This window comes from Vicugna pacos, chromosome 7 (genome assembly GCF_048564905.1).
Source record: "Vicugna pacos chromosome 7, VicPac4, whole genome shotgun sequence".
Lineage (NCBI taxonomy): Eukaryota > Metazoa > Chordata > Mammalia > Artiodactyla > Camelidae > Vicugna > Vicugna pacos.
Window position 1 is genome coordinate 31,049,370 of NC_132993.1, and position 19,258 is coordinate 31,068,627.

The 19,258-nt window shown below is 35.6% G+C and overlaps 1 protein-coding gene across 1 annotated transcript in view; it reads right to left on the bottom strand.

Annotated features, from left to right (window-relative positions):
- Positions 1-1,884: 1,884 nt before the first annotated feature.
- MDFIC (MyoD family inhibitor domain containing) overlaps positions 1,885-19,258 on the bottom strand; it is a 94,476-nt gene continuing 77,102 nt past the window's right edge. The window contains exon 5 of the mRNA XM_006206161.4: positions 1,885-2,373. Coding sequence (XP_006206223.1) covers positions 2,126-2,373 — 248 coding nt within the window. The 3' untranslated portion in view covers positions 1,885-2,125. The remainder of the gene's footprint in view (positions 2,374-19,258) is intronic.

Consider the following 19,258-nt stretch of genomic DNA (forward strand, 5'->3'; position numbering starts at 1 on the left):
TTTAAAAGTACTAATACCTTCACTGCAACTAGTAGCAGAATACACTTAAATATTAGAGAAACCATTTGGCTGAATACGTTGGCAGGACAAAAAGAATGTTTTAATGATTTCAGGTCATTAGAAGGCTTTATATGTCAATACAAAGTTAATACTCTTACATCCTAACATATATGCGTAAGTTAACTTTAGGTATATGTAAATATTCAGATTCTGCCTACTCTGAAATAGTAGAAAGGTGTTCTTCTGTTTCATTTGTTACATCAAAGACACTCTTTAGACAAGGAAGAGAAAGACAGCTGTTTACTAGAATTCTATTTAAACCCAACAATTTAACTGTGTGTGTGTGTGTGTATGTGTATGTAGAGTACTGAAAAGGGGATTCAAGAGTCTGCTAGCTTTTTTCTTTTTTAAGCCCTTTAAGTAATGATATAAGCAGAAACTAGGTTTCATCTCAAAGGAGAAATGATCAGTGACATACCCATGCTTGAGGTTTAAAATCGTTCTTAAAAGCCTTTGTTTGTTTGTTGAAAGGCTTCCTAAAAACATGCATTTGTTTTTACTATCAACTTGGTGCTCTGGAAGAACTGAAAATTACTATTAATCCAGAAGTATACTCTCAAAATTTCTGGAAGAAATTACATTAAATCAGGCCAAACTACAATCTGGGGAGCTCAAACTTAGTAGGAGAGCATGGAGTATGAAAATCTACTCTCCTCGGCACCACACAATGTCTCTGTGTCTTAGTAACTCTAGTAAGTCTTGCAACTGATTTATTTCTTTACACTTAAGAATCTTTATGACCTGCCATATTGGTTTAATTTAATATAAAACTACAATACTGAAACTTGGTCATAGTCGTGGATGTGAAGATTCTCACTCTCACTGCATTGGAAGGAGTGGTTTCCATTGAAGACTGTGTTTATAAAATAGAATGTTTGTTTTCTTTCTGATTTGTTTCTTAACCAAACAACCCATGAAAAAAGACTTAAAGCTCTCCATAAAGAAAAAAAAAGGAAAGCTTTTGAACAAATCAAAATCAATGCTGGGATTTTAATATAAAAACATCTCCGAATTTAAATGCAGTTTATGAAAAGTATTCCACATTCTTTATAAAATATAGCTATTTTAATATAGCATTCTATTTTTATCAAAACTTCAGCATAACATCTAAATTATATGTGAAAAATGCGTATTTTTAGTTAATTTAAATTTTATAGTTTCAAAAATGGTGTACAGCTTCAACTAAAGAAACTACATATGGAAGGCATTTTTCTTGTAACTGCTTAAGGGCACACGCAGCTCAGACTGGCCACCTAAAACCTGGTCCTAAAGCTAATTCATCCCAGCAGCAGATGAATCACTCCTCCTCAGAGGCCGCCTCAAATGCCACATTCTCCTTGAAGCTTTCTGAATATTCCAGTAGACAGGAGCTGTTCTTTTCGGTGTATTCCTGCAGCCTTTTGAGGTCCTCTGTCTCATCAGCCTCACTTCAGTATGCCTTGTGGACTGGCTCACTCTTTACAGGCCTCTCGTCTGCTAACCTGTGCATGCTCCTCTGGATGGGAGCTGGATGACAGGCCTCTCTGCGGTGCAGCAGGAGATGACAGACAGTAGGCGCTCAGTGTCTGATGACCGGGGGAGGACAGGGAGGTCAACACTGGGTCCCAACGACCGTGTGGGCATGTTTCCCAAAGTTTACTTTCAAGAATGCTTACTTTTAACCATTATTAATCATCAAACGAAAATTGAGTTAAATACCCACTGAGATGTAAGATATTTGGAGCAAGAGGCTCCTAAGCATGGTTAAAAGAAATAGAAATAAGTATAAAAGGAAAGAACCAGTTTTTTCTTTTTTTTCTTTTTCTTCTCCCCCTTTTTTTTTTAGTGAAAATGTCCCTCAGTCATTAATCGTAATTTATTAAGTTTAAAAGTAGTTAAAATTTCACATATTAAACCATGCAGATTTGGTTAGAAGAAAAAAAAGGCATTCAGAGATTACTAAAAATAATGAGTTAACAGTGCAAATCCTGGGTTGTTAGATGAGACTTACCATGTGCTTTTCTTCCCCCTTAAAAGAAAAGTTTTAAAACACTCTCCAGTTTTAACACAAATGGAAGATAAATATTTATGAAGGAAAACAAATTCCACAGCATTCCATACAGATTTCCAAACAGTCCGACGATTCGCAGCAGGCATCCATGATGCCGCAGTCCATGTCACAGGGGCAGTTACAGTCGTCTCCCATTTCATCTCCGCAGCAGCAGCAGCAGGCCTCGGAGGTGCAGATGCCACACGAAGCTTGTCCCAGGACAATATTGCAGAGGGTCAGGAATTCACAGAACAAGCAGGCCAGGATACAGTGGACACAGCAGTCTTCATTTTCAGTTGGGAGGAGACCACATTGTCAGAAAAAGAAGGGACACAAAATAGATAAATCATTAATGTACTGAATAATAAGAATTGGTGAAAACAGTTCAGTAATCCAGAACCTAATAGCTTGCAGTCTCAGAAATCTTTTGTGGACAGGAAGCTCAAAAAGAAACAAGTTAAATTTCAGACAAGCAGTCTTACGAAGTAGACACTGCATTTGAAAAACAAACAAACAAAAAAGATGGTAGTTGCGTGTGCGCGCACGCGTACGCTTGGGGTGAGAGTATTACACACACTAGGCAGGAGTAGCAGTGGGGTCTTAAGTCCTAGGTTCCACTTCTCTGTGCCTCTCATCCATCCTCCCTAGATCCTGCTGCTCTCTGTAAAATGACTCCACGACATCAAAGTACTTCAGAAAACAGAAATTTCCTTCAGTTCCACCCAGCTGCTCCAAAATTGCAAGGAAAAATTTAAATATGATATATTCAATGTATTACTGAATAATTCAGTCAACAGTTAAATTGGAATCCATTAAATGTGGATCAACATTTTTATTTTCCATTAAAACTGACTCAATTTCATGATCTCAAATTTTTTCGGTTTCACCAGAATTAAAGAAAAACAGTGAGACTCTTTGGTTCCAGTCATTTTTTCTGAAACAGTTCTTCTGCCTATTTCTAACAAAAGGATTTGTAACTTAGCAGATGTGAATAATGACACAGTAACATTACCTTCCCACCTCCTGTGTGGCAAACTACTTTACATTTCTGATATTTCCTGATACATCTCTAAGGATGCCTCTCTAAACAACAAACTTCATAAACTGATATAAAAAGTGAGAAATCAAAAAGATTACAATCTAATAAATTTAGTATACCATATTTTAAACTTCTTTCCTTCAGAATTTTGGGAAAGAGGAGAAGTTGAAGAAAATTTCTATTTCTGGAGGACTTAAAACACATGCAATAAAATACTTTAACACCAATGTTATAAGACATTTGACCAACTTGAGAAATGTTTGTCAGTTTTTACTAGGATTATTTCAGGGTTTGTGTTTATTCTTTTTCTTTTTAAAAAAAAACTTGCACAATGCAAGCTTTAAGGAGGGGATTCTGCCTCCAACAACAGCAACTGTACAGAACAATCTCTATCCCCATCCCACTGTCACATGATTTGTGTGTTTTCTGTATTTGGCTTTAAAACTGAGTGCCTTTGATGGACGTTCATCAAATTGTGTATTGCATCATAAACTCCCCAATTCCGTGAACATCCCCTAGTTTCCCTGTAGTCTCTAACTTTGTAGAGAATCCATAACTTTGTAAAGGGGAAATGTGGAAATACATACTCTACCTGCCAGATGGCAAAAAGTGGGGGTGAGGTTAGAAAAGAACTCAAAAAGAAAACTTCAGACTTGTTTGGAGAATGAAAGGCTAAAAGAACACATCAGTCTTTCCTTCCATTCTTCTCAGTGCCCAGCCCTTTCTCACATACAATGGTCTATGGAGCAGCTGGAAGAAGATCACAGAGTTGGAAGTCTGTGGGTTTCTCTCCCTCTTCCCCTAATGTTTTTAGTAGTACAGTGGTCCTCCCTTATTACAGGGTATAGGTTCTAAGACCCCTAGTGGATGCATGAAACCTCAGATAGTACAGAACTTGCTCTATTTTTTTTTTTACATGTATACAACCTGTGATAAAGTTTAATTTACAAATTGGGCAATGAGAGTAACAATAACTAGTAATAAAATAGAACAATTATAACAATATTCTCTAGTAAAAGTCATGTGAATTTCTCTTAATATTACTCTCTCAAAATTCTCTCTCTCAAAATATTTCTACAAATTTAATGCCTTTTCCATCTTAACTATGCACTTATCATGCACTGTGGCTGTAATTTTTGCATTTTGAGGTGTGACAGCAAAACTATCACTAATTTCTTTTTCCTTCTTCCCAGCTTCACAGATAGACTATTCATTCTTAGCGTAGATTTCAGCAATCTCAGCATACATTTTCTTTTTCCTTATTAAGTTGAGAATGTTCACCTTTTCACTTAAAAGAAGTACTTTACGGCTTCTCTTTGGTGTATTTTTAATTGCAAGCATCACTATTCCTGCTCTTTGGAGCCAGTGTTATGTAAAATAAAGGTCACTTGAACACAAGTACTGCAATGTCACAACAACTGGTCTGGTAACCAAGGTGGGCTACTAAGTGACGAACAGGTGGGATACACTGGACAGAGATGATTTATGGTCTGGGTGGGATGGAGCAGGACGTCACAAGATTTCGTCATGCTACTCAGAGAGGCCTGCAATTTAAAACTTAGGAATAATATATTTCTGGAATTTTCCATTTAATATTTTGAGACTGCAGTTGACTGTGGGTGAATGAAACTACAGAAAGAAAAACCATGGATGGGAGGGGTACAACTCTATCCAACCATATCAGGATAACAGTGAAATCAACTACATGGATCCAAGTTCATAGCCTTGGAAAGTTCTGGGTTTCTACAGAGTATCTGTAGTTTCCCTCTTTCTACATTCTTCCTATAATTAGGTATTTATCCTAATACCTTATATGTCTCGGTTTAATAGAACTTTTCCAGGATTGTATTTTAATCATGATGTATAAAATATCTGAAATGTTATAAAAAGCTAGCTTTATTATTTTTATTACTATTAAGAAAATTGTGTTCAACTGGCAGCAAGCCAGTTCTGTTCAACACGCCTTCAAACAAATACCCATATTAATTAATTCTAATAACATGTCTAACCTTAACTTTGTATTCCACTGTGGAATGCTTTTATTTCAAGACTGAGAGAGAGAACCTACAAAACTCACTTGGCATCAAGGAACCTTTAACTGAATATTTTTAAAACCCTAAGTATAGTTACTGAGCATTAGATTCTTTATGTATTAACCACAAAATACATTAAACATACAAGTATATGTAATGGATCTATTAATTTTAAAGGAGAAAGAATGGCCTCCCTACCTAGCCTTAGAAATAGAGGGTTACAGTATCTTTGAAGCTTCCTTTGGTCCCTTTCTAAGTACATCTTCCTCTTCTAAGATATAATCACTGTCTTGAATGTTGAGTGAATCTTTCCCTTCCTTTTCACTGTACTTTTTATAACAGTGAATATGTAAATATCCCTACATAATTGATCAGAAAGGAAATGGTATCATATGAATTCCCATGAGTAGCATTTTTTCCTTAATATTATGTGTTCCAGATTTACCCTTGTTGATTCACGTAGCTAAAGTTCACTTATTTTCCAGATGTATAGTACTCTGTTGATTTAATACACTATAATTTATTTATCCATCCTACTTATGAATACTTTGGTCATTTTCATTATTTTGCTATTCCAAACAGTAATATCTGAAACAGTTTGTACAGGTCTCCTAGATCACACGTGCTAAATAATTATCAATAGACTCATCGGACGACAGGATGTGCATATGTTTAATCTAGTTAGGTAACAGTAAATTTGTTTCCAAAGTGATTGTTCCAGAATTTACTCCCACCAACCAAGTATGCAAATGCCTGTTGTTCCACATCCTCACCAGTCTTTGAAACTGTCATATTTTCATATATGCCAATTAGTTGAGTGTGAAATTACATCTCATGGTAGTTTTACTTTGCATTTACTTGTTTACTAAGAAGCTTGAGCATCTTTCCATGTTGGCCATTTGTGCTTCCTCTTCTTTGAAACAGGTATTCATGTTTTTCACTCACTTGTCTATTGAATTGCCTGTTTTTGTTTTTTTTTTTCTTACTGATTTGTAGAAGTTCTTCCTGTAGTCAAGACCTCTGTCCTTTGTCAAATGTGATTGTCTTCTCTATGTAGCTTTTTGTACTTAAAATAACAAGAGACAGATGAGTTGATGTTTAGACCTTAGAGTTTGAAGGGATGAAAAGAAACCTAAATCAAATCGTGTTTTTAGCTGGAGATACGGGATTATATGGGTGAGGAAATAAAGTGGCAGATAGACAAGTCTGGCAAATGAGTCAGTGAAAAGAAGAGGAGGCAGCATTAACAAGATGCAGCAGCAGAAGGAAATAAAGAGTTCTAGTGTCTGATTCAAAACAAGTGGACTCCAGCCACTCCGACATATAGAAAGGGAGGAGAAACCAAGAAGCAATCAGGAAGGAGAGACAATGTGAAATGCTGTAAAATCGAGGCCCTCAGAATGAGAGTGATATTTCCAACTAACCAACTCATTGCCGCTCATAGAAAATACTCATTTGAGAATCAAAATCTCTTCCAGATCTTAAACAATGAGAATTGTCATACAAGAATCAGAAGACTTCAGCCAAGAATAGAATCTCTCCAGATTCCTTTTAGCCAAAATCTACCTATGAAGTCAAGTCAGTTAGTTCTTAGCACTAAATAGATGAAACACTTCTTTTCTAGACTATCTTCTATAATGGAGTGTAATTTCTTTCTTTTTTTTTTTTTAATTGAAGTTCAGTTAGTTACAATGCGTCAATTTCTGGTGTACAGCACAATGTCCCAGTCATGCATATACATACATATGTTTTCATATTCTTTTTCCTTAAATGTTATTACAAGATATTGAACATAGTTCCCTGTGCTGTACAGCAGAAATTTTTTAAAATCTTATTTTTTATATAGTGGCTAACATTTGTAAATCTCAAACTCCCAAATTTATCCTTTCCCACCCGCTTTCCTCAATAACCGTAAGATTGTTTTTACTGTCTGCCAGTCTGTTTCTGTTTTGAAGATGAGTTCATAGTGTCTTTTTTCTTTTTTGATTTATTTTCTTTTTTTTTTAGAGTGATACCATATGGTATTTTTCTTTCTCTTCCTGGCTTACTTCACTTAGAATGACAATCTCTAGGTCCATCCATGTTGCTGCAAATGGCATTATTTTATTTTTTATGGCTGAGTAGTATTCCACTGTATAAATACACCACAGCTGCTTTATCCAGTCAACTGTCAATGAACATTTAGGTTGCTTCCATGTCTTGGCTATTGTATATAGTGCTGCTATGAACATTAGGGTGCATGCATTTTTTCACATTAGAGTTCCCTCTGGATATATGCCAGAAGTGGGATTGCTGGATCATATGGTAAGTCTATTTTTAGTCTTTTAAGGAATCTCCATACTATTTTCCACAATGGCTGCACCAAACTACATACCCATCAGTAGTGTAGGAGAGTTCCCTTTTCTCCACAGACTCTCCAGCATTTATCATTCATGGACTTTTGGATGATGGCCATTCTGACTGGTGTGAGGTGATAACCATACTGTAATTTTGATTTGCATTTCTCTGATAATCAATGATATTGAGCATTTTTTCATGTGCCTATTGGCCATTTGTATGTCTTCATTGGAGAAATGCTTGTTTAGATCCCCTGCCTATTTTTGGATTGGGTTTTTTTTTTGTTAAGTTGTATGAGCTGTTTATGTATTCTGGAAATGAAGCCTTTGTCAGTCGCATCATTGGCAAATATTTTCTCCCATTCTTTAGGTTGTTTTGTTTTGCTTATGGTTTCCTTTGCTGTGCGTAAAAGCTTGTAAGTTTAATTAGGTACTATTTATTTTTTATCTTATTTCTATTGCCTGAGTAGACTACCATAGAACATTGCTAAGACTTACGTCAGAGAATGTTTTGCCTATGTTTTCTTCTACAAGATTTATCATATCTTGTATTATATTTATATGTATTATGTTTACATCTTGAGGCCATTTTGAGTATTTTTGTGTAAAGAGTGAGGGAGTGTTCTAACTTCATTGATATACATGCTGCCATCCAGTTTTCCCAATGCCACTTACTGAAGAGATTGTCTTTTCTTCATTGTATATTCTTGCCTCCTTTGTTGAAGTCTAATTGACCATAGATCTGTGGGTTTATTATCTGGACTCTCTATTCTGTTCCATTGATCCGTATGTCTGTTTTTGTACCAATACCATGCTGTTTTGATTACTGTGGCTCTGTAGTATTGTCTGAAGTCTGGAAGGGTTATTCCTCCTGCTTTGTTCCTTTTCTTCAATATTGCTTTGACAATTCTGGGTCTTTGGTGATGCCACATAAATTTTAGGATCATTTGTTCTGGTTCTGTTAAAAAAAAAAAGTCCTGGTAATTTGATAGGGATTGCATTAAATCTGTAGATTGTCTTGGGCAGTATGGCCATTTTAATGACATTTGTTCTTCCAATCCAAGACCATTTATTTAATTCATCTTTAATTTCCTTAATCAGTGTTTTGTAGTTCACCCTGTATAATCCTTTCACCTCACTGGTCAGGTGTATTCCTAAGTATTTTATTGTTTTGGATGTGATTTTAAAGGGGATTGTTTCTTTACTTTCTTTTGCTACTAATTCATTGTTAGTGTAAAGAAATGCAACTGATTTTTGTATGTTCATCTTGTATCCTGCTACTTTTCTGAATTCCTTTATCGGCTCTAGTAGTCTCTGTGTGGAGCTTTTATGGTTTACTATATATATTATCATGTCATCTACATGTAGTGACAATTTTACCTCTTCTTTTCCAATTTGGATCCCTTTTATTTCTTTTTCTTGCCTAATTGCTCTGGCTAGGACTTCCAATACTATGTTGAATAGAAGTGGTGTAAGTGGGCATCCTTATCTTTTTCCAGATTTTAGTGGGAAGGCTTTCAGTTTTTTACCATTAAGTACTATGCTGGCTATAGGTTTGTCATAAATAGCTTTTATTATGTTGAGATATGTTCCCTCTATACACACTTTGGTAAGTTTTTTTTTTTTATCATAAATGGGTGTTGAACTTTATCAAGTCCTTTTTCTGCATCTATTGAGATGATCATGTGGTTTTTGTACTTTCTTTTGTTGATATGGTGTATTACATTGATTGTGTATGTTGAACCATCTTTTGTCCCTGGGATGAATCCAACTTGATCATGGTGTATGATCTTTTTCATGTGCTGTTGGATTCTGTTTGCTAATATTTTGTTGAGGATTTTTGCATCTATGTTCATCAGTGATAGTGATATTGGCCTGTAATTTTCTTTTTTTGGTAGTGTCTTTGTCTGGTTTTCATATCAGGGTAAAGGTGGCTTCATAGAATGAGTTGGGGAGTACTCCCTCCTTTTCAATCTTTTGGAAGAGTTTGAGAAGGACTGGTATGAGTTCTTTGTATGTTTAGCAGAATTCTCGAGTAAAGCCATCTAGTCCTGGACTTTTGTTTTCAGGGAGGTTTTTTAATTGCTAATTCTATTTCATTTCTAGTGATCGGTCTGTTCAAGTGGTCTATTTCTTCTTGATTCAGTCTTGGTGGGACTGTATGTTTCCAAAAACTTGGCCATTTCTTCTAGGTTATCCAATTTGTTTCCATATAGTTGTTCATAATATTCTCTTGTAATATTTTGTAATTTCTGTGGTATTGGTTGTAATTTCTCCATTTTCCTTTCTTATTTTGTTTATTTGTGTTCTCTCTTCTTCTTGATGAGTCTGGCCAGAGTTTGTCGATTTTGTTTACTTTTTCAAAAAACCAGCTTTTGGCTTGATTGACTTTTTTGTATTGTTTTTTCTATTTTACTTATTTCCTTCATAATCTTTATTATTTCCTTCCTTCTGCTGACTTTTGGTTTTGTTTGCTGTTCTTTTTCTATTTTTTTTTTAGGTTATAGGTTAGGTTGTTTATTTGAGATTTTTCTTCTTTTTTGAGGAAGGCCTGTATCACTATGAACTTCACGTTTAGGACTGCTTTTGCTGCATCCCATAGATTTTGTATGGTTGTGTTTTCATTGTTGTTGGTCTCAAAGTATTTTTTAATTTATTCTTTGATTTCATCATTGACCCAATGGTTTTTTTAAAGAGCATGTTGTTTAATCTCCATGCTGTCATTTTTTTTCTCCTTTGTTTTTCTGTGGTTGATTTCTAGTTTCATGGCATCATGGTCAGAAAAGATGCTTGAAATAACTTCTGTCCTCTTAAATTTGTTGAGGCTTCTTTTGTGTCTGAGTACATGATCTATCCTAGAGAATGTTCCATGTGCTTTTGAAGAGAATATATATTCTATTTGAGAGGGACATGATGTCCTAAAAATATCAACCGATTCCAACTGTTCTATTGTGTCATTTAGTTTCTCTGTTGGCCTTACTGATTTACTGTCTGGAAGATCTGCCCTACTATGATTGTGTTCATATCAATTTCTCCCTTTATATCTATTAGTATTTGCTTTATGTATTTAGGTGTTCTTATATTGGGTGCATATATGTTAACTAGTATAATGCCCTCATCTAGTATTGCTCCTTTAATCATGATATAGTGTCCTTCTTTATGGCCTTTGTTTCTAAGTCTATTTTGTCTGAAATCAGTATTGCTACTCCTACTTTCTTGTTGTTCCCATTTGCATGAAATATCTTTTCCATCCTCTCACTTTCAATCTGTATGTGTCCTTCTCCCTAAAGTTGGCCTCTTGTACGCAGCAGATTGTAGGTTCTTGTTTTATTATCCAGCCTTGTGTCTTTTGACTGGAGCATTCAGTCCATTGACATTTACAGTAATTATTGATAGATATGTGTTTATTGCCATTTTGAACTTAGTTTTCCAGTTGATTTATTTCCTCTTTGTTCCTTTCTTTTTCTTTTTTGTGGTTTGATAATTTTCTTCTGTATTATCTTGGTTTCTTTTTGGTTTTTGTGACTCTGTTGTATGCTTCTGACTTGTGGTTACCCTGTTTTTGAAGTATATTAACCCATTACTGTATCTTTTTGCTTTAATAGATATGAGTGATGGTTTTATATAGGATCAGAAGCCTGCCATTAATGAAGAGCATTTATTAATTAAGAAATGTGGTATCTTAGGAAAAGAGATGTTTTTATCACTTTTAAAAAAAAAAACTAAGAAACTTACTTTGGATTAAATTCCATTTTAAGCTCTTTACAAATACTAATTCATTTCAGTCAAATAATATTTCTAAGAAGCAGTAATGGTATTATTCCCATTTTACAAGACTTAGGGAAAACTTAGGAAATTTGCTCAAAGTCATAGAGGCAGGAAGTAGGAGAGCCAGGGTCAGAACCCACACAGTTCGCCTTCGTAGTCCATGATCTAACTCAGCATGCTCCACAGCCACTGCAGGATGGGTTGCTTCTTCAAACACCTGTTTCATCTTCCTGGGGGGAAGATCAGTTATAAATCCAAATGATTTCTGCTGACTTGTCTGTTTTCAGCCTTGATTCATGTTCCCCTTCTCTTCTAAAGATGATTTCTGAAATTTAGTTTTAATGAAGGATTGATTGTAAATGTTAGCCTTTGAGTTAAGAGCAAAGTCTATGAGTTGGAGAACTCATAAACTACCAGTTCCGTTGTTGAAACAGATGTAAGAGGGTAGACAGCCAAGAGAGAGATGATGTCTCAATCAAAAGAAATCTAAATTTAAAACTTAACTTAAGGTCCATAGTTATATGAACAGGAGCAATGTAGAGATTAAATAGGAACTTTACTGGTAAAATATAGGGTAATGACAGAAGTCTCAAAGAATAAGACTTACTTAAAACTTACCAAAAATAGTCATCATCTTAAAACATAGGTTGTACATAATTTCTTAGAAAAGCACTTGGGGCTATTCTGGAAAATCAAATCTATGAATGCATACACACCTGAAGAAGCCACAAACCAAAATTCATTTTAGAGATTAAAGTGGCATTAAACAAGGTACATGTACAGAGACATCTACCAGAAACACATTCATTTTCTGTACTTTCTAAGTAGAGAAATACCTAGATATGACAACAAAAAAGAAACAAACCAAAAACTGAATCCCTAAATTCTATCAAATCAGTTTAGTAATCGGACTTGTATTCCTTGCCAAAAGCATTTTTGTTTTCAGTAGTGTTCTGGAAAGAGTAGTTTGATGGTGACTTGGGGTAAAGAGAAGGTTAAACTAAGAAGAAGTAGCTGTTACGGTTTCTACTACTACCAACACCCCACCCCTAGGAGAATGGAGAACCATAAAAGGGCATTAAGTTGTTGGTTTTATTTGAAGCAAAGAGAGGATTGTAAGAATTATCAAAGAAAACTTAAATGGAAAAACAAACTTTAAAAAAGATGAGTCCTCTGCATCCATGTAGTTCACTGTCAGAAATAATTGTTTTTCCCCCTGTCCTTGCGGTTTTTAGTTTTTATGGTTTTATTCAGTCATATTTACAGTTTTGGCCAAAAGCGTTTAACCTTTGAGAAGCCAACTAGGTTCTGGGAAGAATGCCTGTTCCAAACTAGGCCCGGCAAGAATTGCACAATTCAGTGTATTACTGAGAGGCGAGCTCAGCACAGGACTGACAGCTACTGTAAATTTAGGAAAACAAAGGAACATTCCAGCAGCCAAGTAGCTAAAAAGAAAGCATCAAAGGACATCTGTAGCACAACATTTGATTAAAGAACAACAAAAAACTGTTACGAATTACTTGCAGACACAAACCCAAACAAAATATCTGAGTCCCATGAAAGGTCATCAATGTTAAACCCATGCAGCTGGCATATCTGGAAAGTGTCTAGCTTCCCAAAACCATGAAGGTAACAACCGGACCCTACTTACACAGCATCTTAGATGACTGGGGAAGGTATCTGTGACTGATCCGAGGGCCTCTGTTCTATTTAAAATGAGATTGAAGGTAGGCTTTATGAGTCTACATAAGATGAATAATAAAATGATCCCAAATTGATTTACCTAATCATACGTGGCCCAAAGTACTAGGAAAATAAGAGGAAAGCAGTTATAGTGAAAGGAACCCTAAGAGCCATCAGAAAACTCTGCACAGTAAGCTCAGCTGTATTCTAAATAAGTCTATTTTTTTTAGTTTCCTTCTTGTAAGATGTTGTATGACAGCTGCTTTGAATTTCTTGGAACAAAGGCACCAAACAGCGGAGTACAGGGAAGGCAAAGAACGCTGAATTCTGAGAATAACCCACAACCCATTTTTGAGCAAGGGCAGATTTGTATGTGTCTTATCTTAACTAATCTCTCATAACGTTTCCTACCACTTAAGATACTTGAAAATACGTTCTTAATCAGGTCCCCATCATGTAAACTATCTACTAAGAAATAGAGGTTTATTGTCGTTGTTAACAGGCCAACAAAATGCCAAAAAGCACTGGCAGATGAGAGCATGAGCAGGCAGTTATGTGTAATTAGTCATTTAGGAAATTGAACTGAGATCAAACCTGACTCTCTAGCTTGACAGTCAAAGCCGCAGAGAACCCACAGGTGTTCCGATGTCCTGAGCTGCTAAGGCTCATATCCTCCCGTGTCGGGGGACAGGGGGACTCACCCTGTGGAAGAAGAGGCATTCCTCTTCCCAGATACTGCCTGATTGCAACCGTTGTTTCTCAATACAAACCCCAAAAAGCAGGCTAGAAGTGGGTTTCGGTAATCCTGCATCACAGCCAGGATGGCTAAGTCAGTATCTGGCCTCTGTGAAGGGCCAGCTGTGAGGGACGAGACACAGACATCTCCAGGGAGTTCTGCTCCTCAAGTTTTCATGGGGGCAGGAAATATTTACTAATGCAGCACGGTAGCTCAGCTCCAAGTAGCTGCGTGTCTCCAAGCCAGAGGACGCATAGCACCCTGGCCTAAGGCCCTAGAATGACCTGCTGCTTGCATAAATTGGCCCGAGGTCCGCCTCCTACACAGAGCCCTTTGGCACAGTACAGTCCCCGCGAGGCCATGCCTCTTAGCCAAAACACACTCAACATTTTCCTAGTAGGGAAGAAAGTGAGATGGGTCAGGAGGTAAAAGAGAACAGCTACGTTTTCCACTGCGGCACCAAGAAGACCACACTTAGAGAAATTGAACAATAACCTTTACTATTATCTTGCGTCTCAAGCAACTCTAAAAGCCTTAGAAAACAACCAGCACCGTTCTCCCACACCTCCTCAATAATTTTCCTAACACGTGTGCAATTCCTGGAGTCCATCCTCCTCCTATGGGAGATGCCTTCATATTTTAAATTACACTAAGTGGATAGCAGGGATGTTTCTGCTTCTCTTCTTTGTTTATCCTGTCGCCTGATCTGTGGTTGATTCGATCAATATTCCGTACTCTCAGGAAAGATGTGACCCAGTAATTGCTGGTCATGACTTAACTGTAGCACTGATTCAGGTAGTCTTCTAAAGAGTTGCATTTTATAAAGTCTAGGAAGGTAACATACATATTGGGGTCACTTTTAGTTTCCCAGGAGCTTTATACAGAAACCTGAAGAAACGTGTAAGCTCAGTGAGTAGATGTGTTTACTTAAAATATTTAAAATGTAAAGTTAGTACATGGGCAGAGGGGAAAGAAAAGCTAAAACGTATCAATGGTGCAAATATTATTTGTAGTAGTTTGCTAAATCTCTACAGCATGTTAAGATCACACATTTGATAGCTGGTAATAACAGTACAGTCCTCAGAGGGTTGTGGTGATGACCAAAAGAGACTATATATAAAGTGCTCAATAAAGAATTTATCTTGTAAGGACTTAACTAAATACTGTTACTGTGATAACAATGAAGATGATGGCAAAATATTTATTCTAGAGAGGCTACAACTCTCTACCTATCATGTCATTCACTCTGATTACCACACCAAAATAGGGCCATTCTATTTTAACCTAAGGAGATTTATAAAAGGCTCTGTTCATAGTTCAAACACTTGAAAAGAGAGAATCAAGAAGGCAATTCTAAGAGACAGAATCGGCAGAAGAGTGGAGCAGAAATCTGCCCGGAAAGAGTTAGTCAACCTTGTGTTTGGCTACAGCAGAAAGTTTAAAAATAATCATCTTTTTCCATATTTAAACTATTATCCATTTATTTTCTCGGGAAACTAGAAAGCAAAAACAGAGTAAAACCATACTTGAACCTATCCAATGCTGACTTTATTAAGTTGGCCAGTTGAACTATCTCTAATCCAAAAAGTTTAATTAATAGCAAGGTTGAATATAACTTGGATAACAAAATCTCCTTTAGATCTTAAAAGCATTTTCCTAGAAAGAGTCACTGTCTAACAGTCTGCTAAAATTTGTCACGATACCATCTATAGCTAAGACAAAATATGAAAAAGTAAATTCTGTTTTAATGAAATACATATTTGTATAAAAATGATCTAAGAAATCTATTCCGAAAGCTTAATATTTTTTCCTATTTTTATTTTTGAAACTGTTTATTTCAAAATTCATCTTTCAGCTTCACCTCTTATCTGTGCTTGTTTAAACATTGTGCAAAGTATATTATGAAAAAAAAATCAGCTTTTTTTTTTTTTTTAAAACCATGTAGTACCCCCTTGGGTGATCCTGCAAAAGGTAACAATGGCGATAACAGTAAAATAACACCCTTGCCATATCAAATGCTATTTATTTGTACTGAGGTAGAACTGGCATATAACACAGTAGTTTCGGGTGTACATCATAATGAATCTATATTTGTATACACTGCAAAAAAACAGCAGAATTTGTCTCGTTAACATCCACTGCCATATATAGTTAACAAAATTATTTTTTCTGTGATGAGAACTTTTCAATCTGTAATACAGTGTTCCTAACTACAGTCAATCCCCATGAGTTATTTCTAGAAATTTGTAGCTGTTGACCCCCTACAACCATTTTGCCCACCACCAGCCTCTGGCCATCAACAATCTGGTCCTTGTAACTACAGCTCCTAGTTGTTGTTGTTTTTAAGATGCCACATATAAGTAAGATCATAATGGTGTGTGTTTCTCTGTCGGACTTACTTCACTTAGCAAAATACTCTGAAGGTCCATCTGTGTTGTCTCAAGTGGCAGGGTTTCCTTCTTTTTAATGGCTGAATAATATTCCCTGTATATCTACACCACATCTTCTTTAACCATTCGTTCATTGGTGGACACCTGCATTGTTTCCACATCTTGGCTACTGTAAATAATCCTGCAGTGAACATTGGGATGCATATATCTTTTCAAGTTAGTGTTTTTGGTTCCTTCAGATAAATACCCAGAAGTGGAACTGCTGGATCAAATACGGTAGTTCTATTTTAATTATTCAGAAGCAGCCATACTGTTGTCCATAGTGACTACCAATTTATATTCTCATCAGTAGTGCACAAGGTCTCCCTTATTCTCCACCATCTCACCAAATGACTTGCTATTTCTCGTATTTTTGGTAATAGCCATTCTAACAGTTGTGAGGTGGTCTTTCATTGTGGTTTTGATTTGCATTTCCCTGATGGTTAAAGATTTTGAGCACCTTTTCAGGTATAATATTTGCCATCTGTATGTTTTCTTTGAAAAAATGTCTATTCAGAACCACTGCCCATTTTTTGAACAGATTGTTTCTTTGCTATTGAGTTAAATGAATTCTTTATATATTTTGGCTATGAATCCCAATTTTCATATATTTTCTCCCATTTGGTAAGCTGCCTTTTCATTTTATTGTTGGTTTCCTTTGCCTTAAAGATGATTTTTGGTCTGAAGTAGTCGCACATGTTTCTTTTTGCTTTTGTTGCCTTTGATAGTGCGGTCAAATGCAAAAAATCATTACAAAGACCTTTATCAAGGAATTTACTGCCAATGTTTTCATCCAGGAGGTTTATGGTTTCAGGTCTTCAGTCTAAATTATTGAGTTAACTTTTGTATATGGTATAAAATAGTGGTCCAGTTCCATTCTTTTCAATGTGGCCATCCAGTTTTCCCAGCATCATTTATTAAAGAGTCTGTCCTCTCCCTATCATATATTCTTGGCCCCTTGGTCATAAACTAATTGATCATATATGTATGGGTTTATGTCTGGGTTCTCTATTCTGTTCCAATGGCGAAGATGTTTGTTTTTGCGATGATACCATACTGTTTTGATTACTGTAGTTTTATAATACAGTCAAAATCAAAGAGTGCCATGCCTCAAGCTTTGTTCTTCTTTCTCAAGATTGCTTTGGCTATTCTGGATCCATTGTAGTTCCATACAAATTTCAGGATTGTTTGTTCTATTTCTGTGAAAAATGATACTGAAATTTTGATAGAGCTTGCACTGAATTTATATATTGCTTTGAGTAGCATGGACATTTTAATAATAATTCTTCCAATCCATGAGCACAAATATCTTCACAGCTATTTATATTTTCTTCGGTCTCTTTCATCAGTGTCTTACAGTGTTCAGTACACAGGTCTTTCACCTGTTTTGTTAAATTTATTCCTAGGTATTTTGATGCAGTTGTAAATGGGATTCTTTTCTTGAGTTTTGATAGTTTATTATTAGTGTATAGAAGTGGAACAGATATTTTATATTACTATTCAATACTGCAGCTTTACTGACTTCACTGTCTGGATCTACCAGTTTTTTGAAGTGTCTTTATAGAGTTTTTGATACCTCAGATTATGGCATCTACAAATAGTAACAGTTTTACTTCTTTCTTTTAAATTGGACGTCTGTTTTTTTCTTGCCTAATTGCTCTCTCTAGGGCTTCCAATATCATGTTGAATAGAAGTAGTGGGAGTGAGCATCCTTGTTTTGTTCCCAATCTTAGAGGAAAAGCTTTCAGCTTTTCACAGTTGAGTATATTAGCTGTGGGCTTGTCATATAGGGCCTTTATTATGTTGAAGTATGATCCCTCTATACACACTTTGTTGAGAGTTTTTATCATGAATGGATGTTGAATTTTGTCAAATGCTTTTTCTACACTGAGATTACCAAATGACTTTTATTCTTCACTCTGTTAATGTAGTGTATCACATTCATTTTGTTAATGTGTATCATACTGATTTATGGACATTGAAGTACCCTTGCTTCCCTAGAATAAATCCCAGTTGATCATGGTGCAAGATTTTTTGAATGTATTGTTGAATTCATTTAGCTAATATTTTGTTAAGGATTTTTGCACCTCTGTTCATCAAGGATGTATCATCCTGCGGTTTCTTTTCTTGTGGTGTCTTTGTCTAGTTTTGGTATCAGAGTAATGCTGGCCTCATAAAAGTTTGGAAGTGTTCCCTCCTCTTGTATTTTTTGGAAGAGTTTGAGAAGAGTGGTTGTTAATTCTTCTTGAAGGATTTGGCAGAATTCACCAGTAAAGCCATGTGGCCCTGACTTTTGTTTGTTGCAATGTTTTTTTATTACTGATTCAATGTCCTTCTTACAAATAGGTCTGTTCAGATTTCTTGTTTTTTCATTAGTCAATTTTGGTAGGTTGTGTGTTTCTATAAATTCATCCCTTTCTTCTAAGTTGTCCAAATTGTTGCCTCTTATACCTTGTATTTCTGTGATATTAGTTATGTCTCCTCTTTCACTTCTGATATTGAGTCAGTCTCTTTCTTGGTGAGTCTAGCTAAACATTTATCTGTTTCATTTTTTCTACTCTGATCTTTATTTCCTTCCTTCAGCTAATCATGGGCTTTGTTAGTTCTCATGTTTCTAGTTCCTTGAGGTGTAAAGTTAGGTTTTCTGAGATTTTTCTTGTTTCTTGAAACAGGCATTTATTACTATAAATGTCCCACATAGAACTGCTTTTGCTCTGTCCCATAAGTTTTGATATGTTTACATTACATTTGTCTCAAGGTATTTTTTAATTTCTTTTTTATTTTTGACCCATTGGTTGTGTGGTAGCATGTTGTCTAATCTCTACATATTTGTGAATTTTCCAGTTTTTCTCTTTTAATTGATTTCTCATTTCATACCATTGTGGTTAATGATTTTAGTCTCCTTATACTTATTAAGATTTGTTTTGTGGCCTAATATATGCTCTGTCCTAGAGAATGTTCCATGTGCACTTGAGAAGAATATGTATTCTGTTGCTTTTGAATGGAATGTTTTGTGTCTATCTGTTATTTAAGGCCAATATTTTAATACTGATTTTTTTGTCTAGCTTATCTGTCCATTAACAGTAGGAGACTTTAATATTCTACTTCCATTATTGTACTGCTGTCTGTTTCTCCCTTTAGGTTT